Source organism: Acanthopagrus latus, chromosome 2 (genome assembly GCF_904848185.1).
Source record: "Acanthopagrus latus isolate v.2019 chromosome 2, fAcaLat1.1, whole genome shotgun sequence".
NCBI lineage: Eukaryota > Metazoa > Chordata > Actinopteri > Spariformes > Sparidae > Acanthopagrus > Acanthopagrus latus.
In genome coordinates, this window is record NC_051040.1 from 15,448,457 (window position 1) to 15,469,449 (window position 20,993).

A 20,993-nucleotide genomic window follows, 5' to 3' on the forward strand; every position below is an offset into this window, starting at 1 on the left:
TGTACACTGCCTTAAAATTAACAGAACTGTACTGAATGGCTTACTTTAGTTTTCTGATGCTGGCGGCCACAGGCTTGGCAGAATCTGCATCTTCGACAACACCAGTTCTCAAACTGCTCCTGGAGAGGGCGCTCTGATTCCCCCAGGCAAAAGAGATGGAATGGTTCACAGCATACCTGGCAGAAGACAAACTGTAGACAGAGAGAGACGGAACACAAGAAAAACGGAAGACTGTTAGAATAAGAGAGAAAAGTACAAGGAACATTTTCAAGACAATGACCACTTCTTTACCTCGACATTTCCACTGCTTGCACATAAGAAGCAGAGCACCCTGGGTGTGACAGGCACAGAGGTGAGCAGGCTGAGGCCGCCAGCCTCCCACACCTTCTCGACATCATGGTCCCTCTTGAAATCCACTCTGATACGATGCACTCCGTCGCAGGGGGCTCTGGGCTTCATCGGACCCCTAGTCGAGGGAGTGCTTAGCCAGTTTAAAGTACTGCTGCTGGGAGGTTTAGCGGTCAGCGGCTTCTCGTGTTCATCAGATAAGAGGAGAGTGACAAAGGAGGTTGAATATCAGAAATTATAACTTGTTTTTAAAGTAAGCATCAAAAGTTTCAGTGACAACGTCTTACCTTGTCTTTTGGTCTCTGTTTAGGAGAAGGAGGAACAGCGCGAGATGATGGCTTCTTCAACTGTTTTGATTCAACTGTCAAAAAGAGAGACAGGACATTCAAAAAAGAAAGAAAGACGTGAAGTTTAAATTACATAGATGATGACATTTATGCACAAAAGTGCGACCAGCTCTTTCTTACCTGTATCTGAAATTGTTGTCGAATTCTGCTGTTGCTGTGATGAGTGCTGCTGGGTCTTCTTCTTGGTCTCGCTCAGAAGAATCTTGGGTGAAGCATCTTTGTTTGACGGTGCCTGACTAGCTGGAGGCCGTTGCTGCTGTGGCGACGGTTGGTGAGATTGCGTGGACTGAGAGGGGGAATTCTGGGCTGAAGATGACGGGGAGGAAGATGATGAGGATGAAGAAGAAGATGAGGAGGAAGAGGAGGAGGAGGAGGAGGAGGAGGAGGAGGAGGAGGATGTTGGTACAGACTGCTGTGGCTTGTGTCCCTTCTTACTGGTGACACTGCTCGTGACGGAGAGCTGTTTGGTGTCTGGAGTTTGTGCAGGAGACTGAGTCTGGGCTGTGACTGTGCCTGGGGAGTGAAGGGGTTCGACCGGGTCGGGGGAAGATGAGAGGGCTGGAGATGATTGCTTTGACGATGGCTGCTGTCTTGACTTCTCCTCTCCCAGCTTGAGCGGAGGGGTTTCACTCTTTCTGCGAGGAAGCTCCTCCTTCAGTGGTGCAGGAGAGGATTTAGGACCTGACTCTAAAATTGTCCCTTTTACCGGATTGAGACCCTCCTTCTTCTCAGAAATCCTGTTCTTTTTCTTGTCTTTCTTGCCTTTGCCTTGCTTCTGAAGAAACATCTTTGAGGGCATCCACTGCAAGTTCTGACACTTCCTCATCCTGTGGACACAATTCAACATGGAGTTTCTTCATATTCCAATAAAAATGAATGTTAAAATGAAATGTTATTCAAGGTTTACTTCAGATGATAATGATAATGAATTATAATGCATTGTGAAACAGCTAATAGGCTAAGACTTACTTGCAGCATTGCTTTTTAATGTTCCGTCCTCCAAATTTTGGCTTGTCGAGACAGTTGGTACACACGCCACAATCTTCTGGAACTTGGCAGCCTGAGCATTGGCCACAGCGTCGAGACCGACGACCCTTCTTGGGAGGAGCTTCTTGAATGGACTTTTGCCGCGTCTCCCGTGGCTTTAGCGGAGGGGACTGAGGCTCTGCCTCCTCTGAGCCTGCTACTGACGACTTATCTGTAAGAGAACATAGACAGATGTTATCATTGCTAACGCATAGTGCGACAGAATTCACCTTACTCAACTGGGCAAAGCACAAAAAAAAGGTGCTTTTAATATTATTGCAAAGCAAACTTGTGCGTTTCAACTTACAATATTGTTAAAAACATAGAAACTATTTTTTAAATTATCTGACATATATATTATATTTTTGCATCTGCCACTATAAGAGTCAGCATAATAATATGTTATTGCATTACAGGAGATACTTGAAGCTCTCTGCAATAAAGTAAAAAAAAAAAAAAAGAGAGAGAGAAAAAATGCTTATATTGGCATCTGCTTTGCAAACAGCTAAATGAGTTGGAAAACACCAGCGTATCGGATATCAACAAAATCCAGTAACGTGCATCACTCATTTTAATACATCGCTATCACACATCATGTAATGTAAGATGTCCAGGAGCATGTTGAAAAGACAGATTTGCATGGATTTAACAAACAGACAAATGTGGGGATCATATAACAGAGCTATTGATATGTCACTAATGCCAGGTTCTCCAAACTCACAAGAATTCACATGTTACAACATGGCATGAAAGCAGCCAAAATAACAGGAACAGGGCAGCCAAACACCGCTCCTTTCATCACCACTTCACTGTGTACTTGTGCTTTCATTGATGACTGGATTTCTCTGCTCTTGTGATTAGTCTGTCATCACTGCATGCTGCAGAACTTTTCCGGGACTCAAACAGATGTTGTGTCATAAATAAAAAAAAAACCTCAACTCAGACTGCTCTGGAAGTCAATCAGAGTGATTTATATAGAAACACAAACACACCTACTATAAGACTAATTCTGAGCAGTGGTGCCACTAAGAATAGGAAAGTCTTAAGTTATGCGAGTTAAAAGGCTTGATAATCTTGATAATTTGAGTTTAATGCTTAGGCTGTGGACTATTATTCATGATATTAATCTCCACATGGGCGAGTCGATAAATTCTAAAAGTCAGCTTGTAGTCCACTTGCAGGTCAACTGAGTGGTGGGTTGTTGTTGGTTGGGAGTGTGCCTCACCATCATTCCCCATGGAAGATAGGATCTTCTCTCTCTCCTCCCAGGGCAAGGCACTAAGTGTGGGCATGTCATCAGGGAATACTGCCCGATTACGGCCAAGAGCCACAGCTGCACGACGACACACATGCTTGATGCGAGGACCACGGACTGAGGTCTCTGACGAGTCGCTCTCTTGGCCCTGCTCAAAAGCACACAATCACCACAAAAAGTAAAATCCATATCTAAGGAGCACAGTTCATGATCATAACAAATATACAGACATATATACACTAGCACATTCTCATGTTTGCAAAGGGTCAATTTCATTTGTTGAATGCTTTACAAAACAAAATAAAACTCTTCTATCTGTCTATAATGACGAGGATGATTAGGTGACAGAGAAGAAAGGACGGGTACTGTCAATCCTCAAGGCTTGATGAGCTCAACTGGGACAGGGAATTTTTCTTGAAATGTGCAGTGACTATAATAATCACATCTTTAAATTAAAAGAAGAGAAACAGGGGAATATATTCTGTTACAATACTTTGAAAAGCACAGCCACTGCTGCGTTCTGCATAATGTATGAAGCTAACAGAATTCCCCTTGAGCAACACCCTCTGTGGGACTTTCCTATTATCAAGTTTCATGTTGAGTACAAACACAGATTTCTATTTATAGCAAATATTCATTGCATTATGTTAAAGTCACTAGCTTGTGGCTATATGATGAGAATAACAGAAGGGTTTTTATTGCAGAATCACAATAACATGAAAGGAAACACTGACCTGGACCTTGGTCTGGTCCGCTGGCTTCAGCTTACTCTTCTTGATCTCGAAGAGCTGGGCTTTGGCCTTCTTCAGTAGTCCAACAACCCGCTTGTCGGTCACAGGCTGTTTCTCTGCTTGTGCCAACCGTAATTCAACAGAGGAGACAGGTAGCTGTTGTCTGCCTGGCTGCCCTGGAAGGCTTGCTGTCTGCTGGCTTGGAGCACTTTGTTTCTCTTTCTCCTTTTCCCCATCCTCAATCTCTGCTCCTTTCTCAGAGGGTCTGCCTTTCTTTGATAGACGCCCTTTAGCAATGGACATGGGAACAGTGGAATTGGGCCCACGCACCTCTGAGGAAGCAGTGTCAGAAACCATGTCAACTGACGTAGACTTTTTTCTTCCTGGAGCCTTTTTTGGAGCGAGAGATAAAACAGCATCTTCTGAGTCCCTCCCATCTACAGTAAACAGACTGGAAGGTGCATTGGGGGAGCCATCAGGTGTAGGGACCTTACTTCTTTTCTCCAAATCCTTCCTGCCTTCCCTCTTATTCTCCTTCTCTTTTTCTCGGTTTTTCTCAGAATCCCTTTCTTTTTCCTTTGGAGAAGGCTCCAGGGGAGCTGACAAGCTTTTTTCTTTACCCCCTTTCCCAGCTCCTCGCCCCGTGTCCTGGGCACTGGAAGGAAAGAGAGGGAAAAGAGGGGAAGAAGAGGATGATGTAGTCGACAAAGGAGCTGGGTTTCCAGCAGCTCCTCTCCTGCTATCAGGTGCCCCTTGTGAGGCCAGACCCATGGATACGGTGCTGAAAGAAGCAGGAGTTAAGGCACTAGTGGCTAGTGGATTTGCAGAAACCCCAGGCAAAGAGCTGGGGTTACTGCTTGAGACAGAGCCTGCCAGGACAGACGTGTCAGAAGAGCCTTTCCCAACAGACATTTGACCTCCCATTTGGCTGCTGCGTCTGGTCATTGAGTGGGAAGGAGACCTTGGATGGCCACGTGGTGGTCCTGGGACCAGTCGTCTCCTGCGCCGAGAGCTTCTGCTGGAGCTAGACGACGTTTGGTGCGGGGAAAGAGAGCCTGGGCTGCTTCCGGAAGATGACTGCAAGGTAACGGACTCGAATATCCGAGAGTGGGCCTCGCTGGGTGTGAAGCGCGGAGCACGAAGCAACGGGCTGCGCTTCTGGTGTGGTGCATCAAAGCGGGATGAAGACTGATGTTGATGGTGGCTATGTTGGTGAAGTGGGGCAAAAAGACGAGTCCCTGTTCCTGCCCCGCTTCCCGGTGCTGGGAATGCACCCGGAGCGGCTCCCCCTGCTCCACTTTGGGGCAAAAGCCCTACGTCTTCAGCTGTAAGAGGGGGAGGACGGAAGTTGTCAAATATGGGCTTGCGGATGAGGCCCTCCTTGGCATATTTAGCTGAGGAAAAGTACTGATGTTCCGGATGGGTCAGGGACGTCCAGCGGAAGGTGGGCTCTCTCAGAATTGAGCGGTTTCGTTTGTCTGACAAGCTGGAAAGCACTGACGGTCCAGGCAGGAAAGGAGGGATGGGGTGAGATATCCAGGGTGACTGTGGGTGGTGTTCACTAATAGCAGCTGTATTGGAGGAAGCTGACTGAGGCTGCGGAGGGGTGAGGAGAGGGGGAGGAGGAGGTGAAGAAGAGGAGGAGGCTGTGGATGAAGCTTGCTGGGAATTTACAAGTGAAGAGGAGGACATCAGCACTCCTGTTGGTGGGCTGATGATAGGCTTTTTAGCCCCAGTGGTTAGAGACTCTCTCACCCTCTGGCTCTGACTTCCCCTGCCGACCCCCTGTCCTCTCCGGCCTCGCCGACTCCTCTCTGTCAACACCTGCTCTGGCTCCGGCTCCGAGGGAGGAGACGGAGGCCGCGAGCTGTGCAACAGGTTGGCCTCCCTCTCTCCCTGTGAGGACGGAGAGTGATCCTCAGGGTCTGACAGAGCCTGCGTGGCCTCAGAAGCCTGGGAGTCGCATGATGAGTCATCCAAGCTGGGGCTGCTGGACCTGGAAGACTCTGCAGAGGAGAGCTGGGAGGAGTGCTGGGACAGTGCACTGGAGCCACAAGATGCAGCGCTGCTGCTAAACCGCCCATTGGCGGCATTGCTGCTGTTGTTGTTGAGCAGACTGGCGGCTGATGATGGGACACTGGGGGTAGGGGCAGGAGGAGGAGGAGGGGGGAGGGTGTCAATCGGAGCAGTGGTGGTGCCAGTGCTAGATACAGAAAGAGTAGAGACCATTGCAGGAGAGGGGCAGGAGGAGGTTGTGGAGGTGGGCTGGGCAGATGTGGAGACTGAAGAGGGTGTGGTTTCTAACCGTGCCATCTTCATATGGGGTGGCGGGGTTACAAAGCTGCCCTCGTCTTCAATGAAGCGCTTAGGGGTTTTGATAATGCGAAGGGAGACGGTGCTGACCACAGGCATGATGAACTGCCTGATGTTCTTCAGTTGGGTCTTCCTGATCCCAGCTTCTATGGCTCCTGTCCCTGTACCCCCAATGGCTACAGCTTCTTTCTCCAGACGCTTCTGCGCTCCTTTCTTAGCACGCTGCAGCAGCTGTTTGGCGATAGTTGCATCAGTGCGTTTAGATGAGGGGACAATTCTGACAGGCTTTCTATGGCGAGGGCTTTTTCTGAGGCCTACTGTCTTGCCTGACTTGGAGGGGGATGGGGAGGCAGGTGGATTGGAAGAGTCTTGGTCCTCAGCACCATCCACACTCCTCAGCACTGGCTGCTGAGGAGTGTGTGGTTCTGTGCCTCTATCCCCCCCTCTGGCTCGAAAGGCCTTGTGTTTCCCTTCCCCACATTCAATGGAGGTAGACAGCTGTGCTGCAGCAGCAGCAGCAGCAGCAGCAGCAGCGGCCGCCTCAGCTTTGAGACGCTCAGCTGAGGGCGGTCGCCCACGTCTGCGTCGGGGTACACCAGGCAAAGTCTTGAGCCTCGACTTGAGAGGGGCGAGTTTCGTCGCTCGCAGCCTCTTCAGGCTGGTAACTTTGGATTCACCCCGCCCACCTTTGGGAAGCTTTGCCTCAGTTTCATGTGGCTGAGCAGAGCCCAGTGGCGTCCTCTTGGCGCCCTTTCTGTCCCTGTCCTCCTCTGTGTCCATGCCCAGCTCAGACTCGGTCTGCCTACTGCCCTCCCCTGCTGCATGGCTAACTGTACTCCAAGCTTTCTTGCTACTTGAAGATGGGGGTCGACCTCTTCTCTTTTCCCCGGAGCCAGGTGGCCTCCCAGGCAGCCTTTTCACCTTCTCAGCCGGCCTGTCAGGGCCCTCTGGTTTTGCCTGTGTGGGGGAGGGATGGGAGGAGGGGGAATGTAGACTTGCAGCAGCTTTCTGGGCAGTAAGGGCTCGTGGGGGACGGCCTCTGGGTTTCTTCTCCTGTACTGGTGGGCCTACTGACAAAAAGAGAGCACAAAGCAGAAGACAGTAAGTTAGCATATTAGCATTTAACATGGACAACGTTTACAGGCATAGGCATCTGAAGACAACAGTTTACCTGAAGATGCTGCTGAAGGGCTCTGTATTCTTCTCTGCTCAGCAACCGTTCCAAAGCCTCCAAACACTTCTTCCTACAGAACAGAAAAAGAAAACTAATCAATCTTTTGGGACCATAAAGTTGAACATAACAACTGTAATGCTAAAATACAGGGAGGAAGCAACAGCTGGTTAACAGCTAAAATATAAAGGATCCATCGTGGTACGTAATTGTCAGTTGGCCTAGATGTGTTTGAGTCATTTCTGAAGTCAGACTCAGATGAAGACTAAGGCTTCGACACTATAATGATGTCTTCTATCTTACTTTCGCCTGCTGGCTTGCTCTGGTGCTCTCATATTTCTCTGTTTTTTTGGGATGACTTGGCTGCAGTTGGAGATGGGTCAAACCACAACAGTCAGTTCAAACTGCAAACAACCAAATCTTCCTTGGCGACTAACACACTGCGCAGCTTTCCTGCTCCCTTAGGGTTGCTAAGGTGGTTGGTCATACATGAGCAGCTTCAAAGACAGCCAGACCAAAAAGACACAAAAGATGAAGAGGGCTGCAATTTTGTAAACATTTGACCACTCTGTTTTAAGTTGAATTCCCATCTAGCATGCTAACATGTCCTCTTGTTGCTTTGTTTCCTAACATTATCTATTTAAGTAGAACGTCTAGCATTTGCATATTAACTTGTCAGCATGAAAATATGGTGACATTTACAGTGTTAGAATGAATTGCTAATGCTTCCCATGTTAACATGCTGCTGTTATGATTTTGTTGCCAGAAAGCAAAGGCTGACATTGCTCACTAGTTTCAGATTGTTTCATAAATTAAAGAAATGTTTGGCCTGTTAGCTCTGAAGAATGATTCATCCTCTTGAGAGTGTGAAACTCTATACCAAACTTCATCCACTCCATTCATACCATAGTTGGCAAGATTTTATACAACTTAGTCTGGGCCCCCATGATGTATTGCCCGATTTATGGTTATGACTCCCAGTGTGTCTCGTCAATTAAAAATAGCATTTTCCATTGCTACAGTATGCTAGTTCTCTTTCTTCAAGTGTTTGGTACACCATATCTTTCATTCATGAATTGTCTAGTGAATGCTACTAAAACTATTATTGTAGGTTAGTACACCTAGCTAACACTTCTAAAGGTCATAATGAGCGCAGGAAGTATCACCCCATAAGTGAATGGTTGATGATTTTTTTGTAGGATAACCCAGAAGTTAGCAATGGCCCTGTTTCTCTCAGCAAAAAGCCAATGGGATATTTAAGTGGGTTTTGGATTATCGCCAAAAATAAGATCTGTGCAAAACATAAGCTTATACTTCCACATTTTGCTAGCAAGATAATCTTCACAGATGAAAGCCAAATTGATCAATCAACAGTGGTAAAGTAAGAATAGATTGCAACTGAAGTCTGCCTATAAAGACGGACTAATGAGTAGATGAGCCTCTGTGTTCGGCATGATGACATTTAATGCCCCTAACAACTTGTCATTTAGCCACTTGTTAGCAACAAATAAAGGAAATTCTGATTCTGATTTCATGCATTTCACTGAAAACCCATTCAAAAAACTGACTCATGAGAAAAGGGTACCAGAAGTGCAAAAATATTGATTTCCAGGTTTTAGGGCTCATTACTACACAACTTCATCGTTATGGGTTAGCCAATTTAGCCAACACTTCTAAAGCAAGTGATGCCGGTGTGTTAGTAAACACGGCGCATAGGAAAATTCACCCCCAAAATTGTTTGACTTCACCAGGGAACTTGCGGATACTCAAATTTTGACAGAAGTGACCCTCACATTTTGACAGTCCCACTCTTCAAAGTTTTCTTCCTGCACACATGCTTTAAAATATATTGAAGAAACACCAAAAAATATGCATCACACTCTGGTCAGGCACCGGCTCTTATGATGTGTGAAAGACCATTTGAGAATTTAACTCGGCAGATTTAAAAACTACATGCTATGTTTCATAAATACAAATAAGTTCAAATATCACAAGTTGCACTTGATATGTCACTTACTGACAGACTGTATAAACTGTAATAGTGGTGGCTGAAGAAATGATGTCTGCTCACTGTAAATGTAATGTGTACAGACTGTACAATCCTCCCTCTCAAAGCTCAGTTAAGCCCTGAGATGCACAACAGAGAAATCACTAGAGGATGATTAACATCTTCAATATTCTCTGTGTGCCACTACTTCTTCCAATCAGTGTGTGTGTTTAAGAGTGGAGGTGAGTATGTCATTTCATCATGTTTATTTATAGCTGCGTGTGGGGATGCAGTTGAGGCCTCGTTGGCCCAGTTTGTAGAGCAGCTGCGATCCAAGTGTAGTCCACACAAGTGTGTGCGTAAGAAGACTACATGCAAACTGATTTGCACCAGCTAACACTGACACACATCACAATGTGAATGAGTGATGGCTAGCATGCACCGTGGAGGAATCTGATTTAAAAAAATATAATAACCACTAATGTGTGCAACAAAACGGTCTCTTTCATCTGTTCTACATATAAACAAACAACAATAACAGACAGTCAGTGCTGCCATTTATCCTGGCAGGCAATGCTGGTCTGAGCATCCTCCTCTGCTCTCCTCCTCGCACTCCTCACACTTCTCTCTCCTCACAGTGAAACCAGCATCCTCTCCTCTCTGAGCAAGCTGCTGCTCTTGATTGGTGTTGCTGCAGAGTCGAGGGGGGCGGAGTACCAACGGACAGCTCTGACTCGCTGTGAGAGTGCGAGTAGCAGTCAATGACATCACGGCACGCTTTTCTAGAAGCAAGTGCAGAGGGTCGACTGCACAGGTTCATGAAGACAGGCACGCACGCTCATACATGCGCACATCATGTACCTCTGATTCGCTCACATACACCCAGGTTTAAGGGAGGAAAAAAAAAACACACCCTTCGCGCGAACCGCACAGCACGATGTAAACAAGCAGAACGTAGGATGGAATATACGGGGGAGGGGAGCACAGGCGAGGCAAGCAAGAAAACAAGAGTATAGGGAAAGGAGGAGGGCTGTGGGAGGAGGGTGAGGAGGAGAGGAAACAGAGACGAGGAAGCAGCATCTTGACCACATGCACCATCAACAACAGAGGGAGCGCAGTCGTCTCTTGGGAGCAGTGAGGATGAAAGGGGTTTGGGGTTTCAACATGCTCACGCAGAAGCTTGCCAAATCCCAATCTAAACAGGCCTCCCACACACAACAAGGCTCCCCTTTCCTCCCCTTTTATGCATGTTCTCTGCCATGCTCCCAAACACATACTCAGTCACTCACTCATTGCGCGCTCACTCGCTTCCCGCCCACTTGCTGCCGAGCACAGAGCACCAGCGTGTGAAACACAAGGCTCACCATGAGCTCAGTAGCACGGCAGGCACAGGGAGGTAACTTCAAGAAGTAAACAAACACTGCGGTAAAGTGGCATGGTGAGGATCCTGTACCACCGTATGTACTAAGACCCAAGCTGCCCTTTTTTTCCTTTCAACTTCATCTCTTTGGCTGAGGAGTGTACACGAATGTTTTTGAACAACCTCCTTCATCTTTGCCAGATTTCACTGTCACTCTCCCAGTGAAAACCTGAGCAGTTTTACTTCCCGCCGGTCTGTCACATCTCATCTCACTGATCAATACATAAATGACTTGATATAAAACACTAAAAGACAGAGAAGAGGAAACCAATCTGATTCATCGTGGAATCAACATTGTCATTTTCGAGAGGTGAAGGGACTGTCCCTGAAAGTTAAGAGACGGATGTGAATTGGGTTTGAGGTATACGTCTGTATCATTTTGACAGCACCTCTGCACACTGAAAAAGCAACTGGGACTTTTACTGCCTTTAAACAACATTTAAGAGAAATCAAACTGGTTATAGGCAATGGCCTGCTGGTTAGGAAGCAAGGCAGGGCATGAAGGCTTTAATCTATACCAGTTATCCATTAATAAACAAGTGGCTTTCTCAACCTCATCTTCATCTCGAATTAATTACTCAATCATGGAGTCCCAGACTAAGATTGATTAAGATTCAGTCTAACTACCTATGTTGGTCGTCATTAGTGAGGCTCGAGCACACAGCTCTAGCCCGCAGGTGCTCATAAGAGCTGTAATGCATCACAAAAGGCCCATAACTTGGCGGAATCCGAGGAGTAAAAATAGACCGATTAACAGAAGCAGAAAAAAAAGAGAGAAGTTCACACACACACTTACACAAAAGAAAAAGTGTTACAGAGATCAGTCGACCCTGTCCCCTACAAATTATCTTAACTAATTTGCAACATCTATTTACATTCACTGGCAACACTACGGAAGTAGCAAGCTGCTCACACTGCACAGTGAAAAGTAAAGGTAAGTTAGCTTGGAGGCGGACCCACAAAGGCCTGGTCTTAGTTCACAACAGGCCTCAAAGATACTGCAGCTGATATCATATAGAATCAAACTTACCACAACCAAGGGCTGCTCAATATTATAATATTATATTATAATATATGTAATATTATATTATAATATTAATATCATAAATATTAAGACTTATGATGTATATGTTGTGAATTATAATGCCCTTTTTATTTGGTATACAAATTATTCAGACAAAAAATGTATATAACTCCACTGACTTTTTTGGCCACTCCAAGCATCAATAATGCCACAGAAAGGATAGAGGTGCATTAGGATCCATTTGGTAGCAGCCACAATCAGGTTTTCAGAAGCCACAGCTCACCCGACTGCAGCGTGCACAACTAAATTAAGTATTGTTTGAAAATAATAAAAGGGGTAAATAAATAAATAAGTAAAGGGTGTATGATCTTATCAAGGGATAAACCAGTTACCACATTTTGCAGCAAGCAAAACGACCACTGCCAACAAGATTTTATCGAAACGATTAACCACAACTTGTGCAATCATTTTCAGCAAACTAAACTGTCACTGTTGCTTGTTCTTTTACTTATGCAACTGATGTATCTATTACATTTGTTATGTTGTACTCAGACTTAGGAAGATCTACAAGGTAATATTTCTCACTGATTAAACGTTAAACTGACGTCATTAACGTATATCTAACTGTGTGCAGCAAGTGGTATCACACTGATCACTAAATATGTAATTGTACATATAGTGCACACTCCTTGTCTACACATAAGGAGTTTAAAAAGTTTAAATTTGCAGTGATATAAACAATGAAGAAGAAAGCATAATCAATCCTTATTAAGTTATTCTTAGGGCAGACATAAAAGACATAAGGTAATGTGAGAAATGTTTTGAGCTGTATTGGATACTCAGCATATCCCCAGAGTAACTGCCAACTGCTGCTTACTACACTCTTAGTTGTAGCCAACTTTGGCTGCAACTGCTGTTAGCTAGTTAGCTCAGTTAGCTCAGTTAGCCATTCAGCATTCAGCTGACTGGGTTGGAGCAATGGGGGAGTGCTGGTGTTTTCACTGCCAGAAGTAGAACCGGGCTCAGCAGCGAACACAACACCGACTGAACCCCTAGTTTGATGACAGGGGATTCAGTACAGAGGTGATTTACAAAAGGAAGCTAATCACAAGCAATTAAGCTTGTCAGATTGTTGTAAAATAAACATGAGTGTGTGTTTGCAGTTTTTCTGTTTAATAAAAAAAATAGGTCGGAGACTATTTCATAGGTGTGACTGGCAAAGGACAAAAAAGCAGGAAAATATATGGCGCACCTACCATGGTGTAGCAACAGCATTAGCACTATTAGCCAACCCCAAATTTTAAATAAATTTATTTTTTCTGTTGTCTTGCCAGGTCAGGCTATTCTGATCATGCTATGACATTCTCTCGTTGTGCAGCTGGCTCTAGAGGCCGTATTTTCTAACCATGTCGAGGGAGTTATTCTGATGCATTTTAGAATAATATTGCTTGCCAGGTCATCTAAGGTGTAGACTACAGAATTTATTGTACTTGTCAAAACGAAAACAGGAACCCCAGTATGTCTCTTGTTGCATTTATTTTGTCCCGTTGTCAGTTTCAGCTAAGAAGGAAATAGTTCGCCCCACACGTCCAAAATTCTTAGAACACCTCAGATAACCTTCCAGAACGATTGCAGGCTCTTCGGTGGAGCTCTGCTTCGTATGAAGTTCCATGGTGACAAATGAATGGACTACTTGTGGAGTGACATAAAGTCATCAATCAGAGGCAAAAAAAACGTTGACAGCAGTGAGCGGTCATTATGTTTACCAATACCCGACCCGTGACTTGCATAGGGATTGCTGTGATAGCATCTGACATCATAGAGTACAAAAAGAAAGTTTATAGATGTTACCCACTTTAACACAGGAAAACATCAGTACAAGTAATGAGGAGGACAGGAATGTGACTCAGGCTAGGGTAGGGATGTCAAATAGATGTGGAAGTTTTCAGGTTAGGACCCCGACACTCAGTTTGATGCTCGAGAACACCTCTTAAGAAGTTGTTCCTCCCTCCATGCCTGAAAACAGCACATTCTTGACACATTCCAGGAAGCTTTCCTCTTGGATTTACTGTACAGACACAATGCCTCATCCCTTCCTGGAATGTAAATTGGCGATGAGATCATCCTATATGTCCCCTCTGATGACACATCCCATTAATAGCCTTAAAGGAATCCTACAAATTGCTCCAAGAAATACTATTAAGTGTACAAACAGCGAACATGAGTCATACTGAAAGGACGTCTAAGTTAAAGGTCCTGTCTTAGTCACCGCTTAGCACATCTTGTTTCCTCCAAAAGAGTGAATTACACCACGGTACGGCTTTGTGACCTCTGTCAGCCCCAAGCAAAAGGTGGACATTTGTTTTTTCAAGTGTCCCAACTCTAGGTGCAACTGTTTCACATTTGGTCGACAGCACACAAACCAAAACAAACACACTCTCTAGAGCGAGATGCCTCCTCTTCCTACACCTCGCACGTAAGGAGACGAAGACAGTCAGTGGACAAAGACAAACAGACTGACACGTGCGCCTGGAGTCTCTCCTGCTCTCACACTCACACACACTCACTCACACTCACACAGGCTGGAAGGCAACCACAGACACGCACACACCCCCTCTTACCCACCCAAGCAGGCAGCGTGAATTGAAGTTCTAATCAAAATAAAGACAAAGAAGACACGCCCACTCCTGAGTGCAGTAAGGGACATAAAGTCTGGGGGACACCCCTACCCCTACCGCCATGTGTGTGCGCGCACACACACACACGCACACACACAAAGAGTAAGAAAGACGACACAATTGCTGCCTTTCTCCCAGTCAGGCAACTCCGAAAGCATTCTGCTGTAGCAGAATAAAGCCATGGATGGGAGGGTCTGTGACTAATTCTCCTCCCAGCGTTGTCCCGTTCGGAGGAGGGGGGTCGCCCTGCACCCTTTGATATCCCTGCATGTGCTCTTTCAGCCGCCCCCACTTTGTGAGAGCTAGAATAAAAGCAGACACAAAGCTTCCTGCTCCAATCCACACGCTGTCTCGGGGATGGGTAAGCGGGTGGAGGGGGAGAGGATGGTGGGGGTCTTCCATTTAAATAGGCCAAACACCTGCTGGACTGAAGCCCTTCCGCTCAAACACACTATTTCTCTCAAACCAGTGAGGCAAAGAGACATTTGGGTTGATACATCTATTCAGCTGCACTTTTGTATGAATGATTAAACATTGCTAATGATATGTGAGCGGAATACATGCAGCAGAAGGCCAGATATAATGGGCCAAGAACAAAAAAGGGAAAATTATGCAAAGTTGCTGATTAGGTGGGCAGTCAGATTGGGGTTGAGGATGTGGTAGTGGGGGTGATAAGGTCAAACAGAATAAGAAGTCAACATGGACTGCACATGGCACCAAAACAAGCAACAAGCGTTGGGCTGGATCAGGAAAATGAATTCCCCACACGCACAAAAGCTAACAAATGCCTTCATTTGGACAGCAACAGCCAACAAGCACCCTTTTGAGCCACCCCAATAGGCTTAGTAATCCATTCCAAAGTGGCAGCTGTCAGAAGAAAAGTTGCTCTGCCTCTCAGACGCGGTTGTGTGTGTCTGAAGTGGATTTGGGTCTTTCTGCCTGGATGGAGGAAGGAGGGGTGGCCAAGTGTCCGGCTGGCGCTCTGTTCAGGGTCGCCCTGTGAGCTCAGCGGGCTGCACAGAGCCTGAACAATCCTGCCCTGGGCTGGCCAGACAGGCACTACGCCGCTTCTCAATGAAACCACCATGCTGTGTCCACAGCATCCATAGGCTTCAGGTTCCATGGGGATTAAATGGTCCAATCTGTCTCCACACATCCCAAACACTGGCATACTCTCATTCACTGGAGTAAGGGGAAGGCGGGAGTACTTAAAAAGCCGCTGGCCTCTAAGGATGATGTTTCATATAAAGTTCATGTTTCTCCAGAATATCATAAAGCTGTGATGTAATAGCACAAAAGTATGTAAAAGATGCTGTGTCCACACTCTTCATACGACTGTCTGTCTTTCCGTCTCCAACACATAAAACACAACTTATGCACCAAAACTGTAATACTTTCATCAGTTTTTGGTCTTTCAAATAAAAGGTGGGAGGGATTCAAAAAGCTTAAAAATCAATTTGCACACAGCTGATATTTTAGGTCAAATGTGTGTTTTTTCCAAAAGATCATAAAACTGTGATGTTAAGCACAAAAGTTTGTAAAAGCCTTTGCGTCCACAGTCCTTCCATGATTTTATGGAGTTTATGGTCCAGTTTGTACCCACACATCTAAAATATTGTAACACTTGTACAACATTGTATTACATATTTTAATAACCATTTTTTGGGGTGGGAGGGAATCCAAGGCTTAAAAATCTATTCGCACGCAAAACTGATTTATATATATATATATATATATATATATATATATATATATATATATATATATATATATATATATATATATATAAATATAAATATAAAATCCATGTTTCTTCATAATGTAATCAAACATGTCTAGTACATTACAAAGTCATAATGCTAATCTCATAACGTGATATGTTACAACCTACAAAAACATGATTTCAATCCCAAGTTCAGATATAAAAAAAAGAAACGATATGAAAAAAGGGGGGGGGGGGAAACAAGGCTCCATGTGCAGCTACCAAACATGCAAATGCAGCTTTGCTTCAGCCAAATAAGCTGTCCCTCTGTGCTGGGACTGGGAGCACTGGAGCTGGTGGTAAACATCCCCACACAGTGTACTCCCACTGCAATGAACGCATGCTGCTCATCATGAAGAAGGAAGATGGTAGTTCGCTAAGGCGAACACACCCCCACATCACACGGTCCGTCAAGAAGGGGCTCGTTGTTATTGTAGCCAGCCCTGCATGCGCACTGTCACTAGCAAGTCTCGCTTCTGGGATACTAAAAAAAAAAAAAATTAAAAAATAAAAACGAGGCCAATTCAGACACCAAAACCGTGTCGATGCACTGTTATTACCGCTCCAACACTGACGGGAGGGATTTTGAGTGCGTGTGTGTGTGCCAGACTCATCTCCAAGCCTTATAAACCCGATATTATTTTGGTACTAGCTACGTACTGGCTGTGTAGAGAAGGGGAAAACATGTCCACCTCCCATTTTCCTATGCATCAGCAATAGCCCCGATGGCTAGCGTGGCGTAGTGCGTAGCATGGTAGCTGTCCTAGCCTAACACCAACCAGTAGTAGAAATGATTTAGTTTCGTGGATGAGTTACGCACAACTTTAGCTACGATGCTTTAACCCGCTACGTAGCAGTGTCGCCTTGGCCGGGGGTAAACACAGCAAACCTCCGGAGTAAACCTGCAACTTTGCATCGCTTGCGCCGGGAGAGTAATGGTGTAGTTTTAGCTGTGAGATGTAGACAGCTAGCCTGCGAGCTAACCAATCAGCTATGTGTTAGCCCAAGCCTGGCTGACTGGCTGGATGGTTGGCACCTCGCTGCACACAGCTCAGCCCCGCGGGTTGTAAATACGAAGCTAATTAGCCGACACAGATTGTCGTACAGAAAATGTGTTAGCGAGCAAAGTGGATGGCGAGCAGCCATTCCTCCGACACGGTTTCAGACGGACGCTAAGTTCACGTTAGCTAATCACAAACCACAATTGTGTACTCTCGCCTCCTTCAAGTTGACATGTCTTGTTTTCAAACACATTACACGCTACCCCTCAAGGTCCCATGCTAGTACACCACTAATAAAAGGTCGTCGTGATAAACACGGACGCTTACATGCTGCTCTGTTGCCGTGAAACGTGAATTGACGCTAATACGGGACGATAACTTTTACTGTGTGTTGATTACATGAATATGAAGGCATCATGTCCAGCGTTGAAGGGCTACACTCAGAGCTAATGTCAAGAAGCTAACTAGTAAAGCAGCTGTAACTGCTTAATAATAACACAGTGCACCTCCGTCACCAAATGTGGAAGTACATGTGCCATGTGTTGACTGTGCTGTGTGTAGTAACTTATCAAGTCAGCACCGGGATTTCTTCAGTGTTTTGGTCGTTAGCTAGCGTTAGCATCCAGTCCATCCACACTGAGTGGATGTAGCCTGTCCTCACACTTCACACCGAGCTAAAAGAAAACTTTCTCCCCCAGCCAGGACCATCGAGAAACCATCAATCTCGACCGTCGTCCTTTTTGGTCGTTCGCGTTGTTTTCCTAAACTCAAGTCGGCTGCTGTAACGCGCTGCTGTGGAGTTTAAGGGCCACACAGCCAACTCAAAGTTAACTGAGCATCCTGGAAATGACAAGTTTGCTCGCAGCCACACTTCACGTTAAGGAGGAGGAAAAGATGGTCAGCGTTTGGACAGAAGAAGAAGGAGAAGAAGAAGAAGAGGGACCCGTTAGCTCCCTCGTCTCAAATGTGACGATGTGCTCTCTCCGGGCACACCGTCCTCTGCCGCCTCCCTACACCCACCGGGGCTGCTCCGGTCCCGTCCTGTGCTTACCTCCCCGCTGCTCGAGTCGCTCGATTCCCCCAAAACATCCCGAAATTTCTGCAGGTTGCTCCCGATAACCGAAGAGACCTGTAGTGCAGCATCAAACCCGGGTCCGAGCCCAGCTGCGTTGGGGTGGGCTCCCGAGACACTCCGCAGAGAGGCAGTAACCCTGATTCGGCCCGCTCTCCTCCCGGTACCGGAGTTGCTGCTCCCTCCGGGCCGAGCGGGGAACCGCCACCGACAGCTGTGCGCCATTTTACACTCTCTGCCTGTCTGTGACTGCCCTGCGATCGGAGATACCTCGGTGGGCGGAACCCTAACCCAGCACTCCACATAAACAACCTCTATCGCGGCGCTGCGCTCTCACTGGCCGACACATCGTTATGCATGTTGCGGGGCGGAACCGAAGAAACCCCGACAATGCATTTTCTCAGCGGCCCTATTCAGGCTCTGCATGGCCGAATCCAAACCAGGTTCAGGGGCTTTGCCCGGGAAAGGAGGCTCGCACTTGAATCACAAGGAAGGACGGGACCGTTAGCTGTGCAGGGTGCTCTATTTAACAAGGAAAGTAATATATATATGTATATATTATTTTATATAAGCAGCCAAATCCAGATGTAATTTGTCCCAGAAAGCAAAGGCAGTATATTGTAATAGTCACCTGTAATTATGTACTAAAGCAGAGGTGTAGCAAAGAATGTGCTGCCCCACCACCCTCAACAACACCACCCTCACTAACAACTCCTTACAACTAAAATGGTCTTTTGTAGTTTTAGAGACGAAATTTAAACTCAGAATTGTGATATTTACTGTATTAATGAGGCAATAATGCAAACTCAATACATTGTTTTTTTTCATAATTGATTAAAGGAGCTCTTCTCAAAGGTGGTGGGGTCCACCAAAGATAAGCAAAGTAAAACAGTATAAAATTGTGTAGTCCTTCATGATCAGTTTGTTTATTCAGTCAGGAAAAGAAACAGAGTTTGTTTATTTAAATTAAATCCATTTTAATTATATAGCCCAAAATCACAATCACATTGCTTCAGTGGGTTTTACCAACTTTACCAACATTCTCTGTCCTTAGACCCTGGATTCAAGTGAGCAAAAACTTGTCATGTTGAGAAAATTAAAAAAAAAAAAAAAAACCTTTTAACAGGGGAAAAAGTATGGAAGAAACCTCAGGAAGAGGCCACAGAGGAGGATCCCTCTCAAGACAGACAGAACAGAACAACGAAATCACAAAATTACAAATCATACAAATTGCACTGACACAATATCTGATACAAATTATAATATATGTAAAGTCTCTGGATCCAGGAGACGACTGAGCAGCCTGAGGCATCGCCAAGCGGTGCCTGAGCCACGTGACCTTTGGTTTGTTTAAAAAATAAATAAATAATGAAGATCTTTCTCTGCTGATTAAAATGTGTGCAATAAAACTACAAAGTGCATCTTTAAACTGCTATGAAAATACACATGGCTGAACATACGTGAATGCAACAACAACTCTTCAACAGACCCTGTATGGTCTAAGAGCAAAAAGAAACTCAACCTAAAGTAATATAACTTTGATATAAGACATAATCCAGCAGTATTGACTCTTTCCACTGACCTGCACTTACTAGAAGTCTGTGACACATTAAGGGTAACTTGGGATGAGACAGTGGAATGGAGAGGATTACTTTTTGCTCTGAGTCACCTGAAATACATCGTCCTGGACCCAGGATTGGTTTCTATCCACACAGTCTAGGTGTCTCCGATGCTGGAATATGCAGTCTTCATCTGGAACGGTTCCATGACAGCAGACCTGTCTAAACACTTGTAAAATCACACTGTGCCAGAGGTACTAAGGGTTCCCAGAGGCCCTCTGCACTGGCAGAGAGATGGACTCAACTGTCTTGGCTTTTGCAGGAAGCCACCTTCAGTGACTCGTTAACTCCCATCAGGGAGGAGCTCACATCTCGTCAGACAAGGAACTCAGACACGCTGACCCTCCCTAAAGTAGCAAGTGTAGAAATATTAAAAAATTAATAATAATATTAATAGTACTCAAGTCTAAATAAATAAGATAAATTAGAATAGACAAACTATATAAAATAGACTGTTATGTGGTAAAGGTACATTTTTTGTAACACATTTTTGTTCCCGAAGGAAAAGGAGAAGGTTTGAAAAGGAGAAATTAAGCATTGCTACCTTTTTTGTTTTACTGTAACATGAGATATCTTTCACCTTGAAAAACTAACATAAAAAAATAACATAATATTACACCTTGGTAATACCTTATTGATTTCATAATCATATTCAGGACAACTCAGTTGAATGCACAGTATGTAATTTCTGCCTCTAGAGGTCTCTCGATCGAAACAATACAAGATGTACTGTACATGGTGTGAGTCGTTCTCTTCATTGTTCAGCTGAGTTAAGTTTTATTTTATCTTCAGTGACATTTGAGTCCCTTACTCACTTCACTGACCCTCTCGGTAGTTATTGCGACAGGCAATCAATGTTACCTTGAATAAAATTACAGATTTCATTGTAAATATAGAACAATTTCTAAAAATGTTACACACTATATCTCTAATGGTTATTTATATATGAGACTGTGACTTTTAATCAGAAGAGAAAGATTTTCGTGGACTGATTTGTTTATGCCTAAACAAACTAAATAAAAAATCCCTTTATTTACAGGACTGAATAAACTGAATAAACAAACAGACCTCCACTTTGTTAATATGTGGCGGACCCCGCCACCTTTCAAGCTTCAGTGTTCAGGGGACCATATTTTCCTGTGAGAACAGCTCATTTATTTGTTTATGGAAAGAATAAATATTTCTGCGTTTATATTGCCTCATTTATATTGTAAATATATTGAAATTCTGAGTTCTGAT

General features: G+C 45.0%; 1 protein-coding gene across 3 annotated transcripts in view; it reads right to left on the reverse strand.

The window, feature by feature from the left end:
- kmt2a (lysine (K)-specific methyltransferase 2A) overlaps window positions 1-18,672 on the reverse strand; it is a 42,801-nt gene extending 24,129 nt beyond the window's left edge. For 2 of the 3 annotated variants that reach the window (XM_037120906.1, XM_037120894.1), the window contains exons 1-9: window positions 18,115-18,672; window positions 7,192-7,264; window positions 3,711-7,090; window positions 2,947-3,124; window positions 1,665-1,893; window positions 816-1,522; window positions 636-709; window positions 292-528; window positions 45-191 (exon numbers count right to left, since the gene is read on the reverse strand). In XM_037120906.1, the coding sequence (XP_036976801.1) occupies window positions 45-191; window positions 292-528; window positions 636-709; window positions 816-1,522; window positions 1,665-1,893; window positions 2,947-3,124; window positions 3,711-7,090; window positions 7,192-7,264; window positions 18,115-18,360 (5,271 nt within the window). In that variant the 5' untranslated portion in view covers window positions 18,361-18,672. The remainder of the gene's footprint in view (window positions 1-44; window positions 192-291; window positions 529-635; window positions 710-815; window positions 1,523-1,664; window positions 1,894-2,946; window positions 3,125-3,710; window positions 7,091-7,191; window positions 7,265-18,114) is intronic. The other variant, XM_037120901.1, reaches the window with a different exon arrangement.
- Between the last annotated feature and the right edge of the window lie 2,321 nt (window positions 18,673-20,993).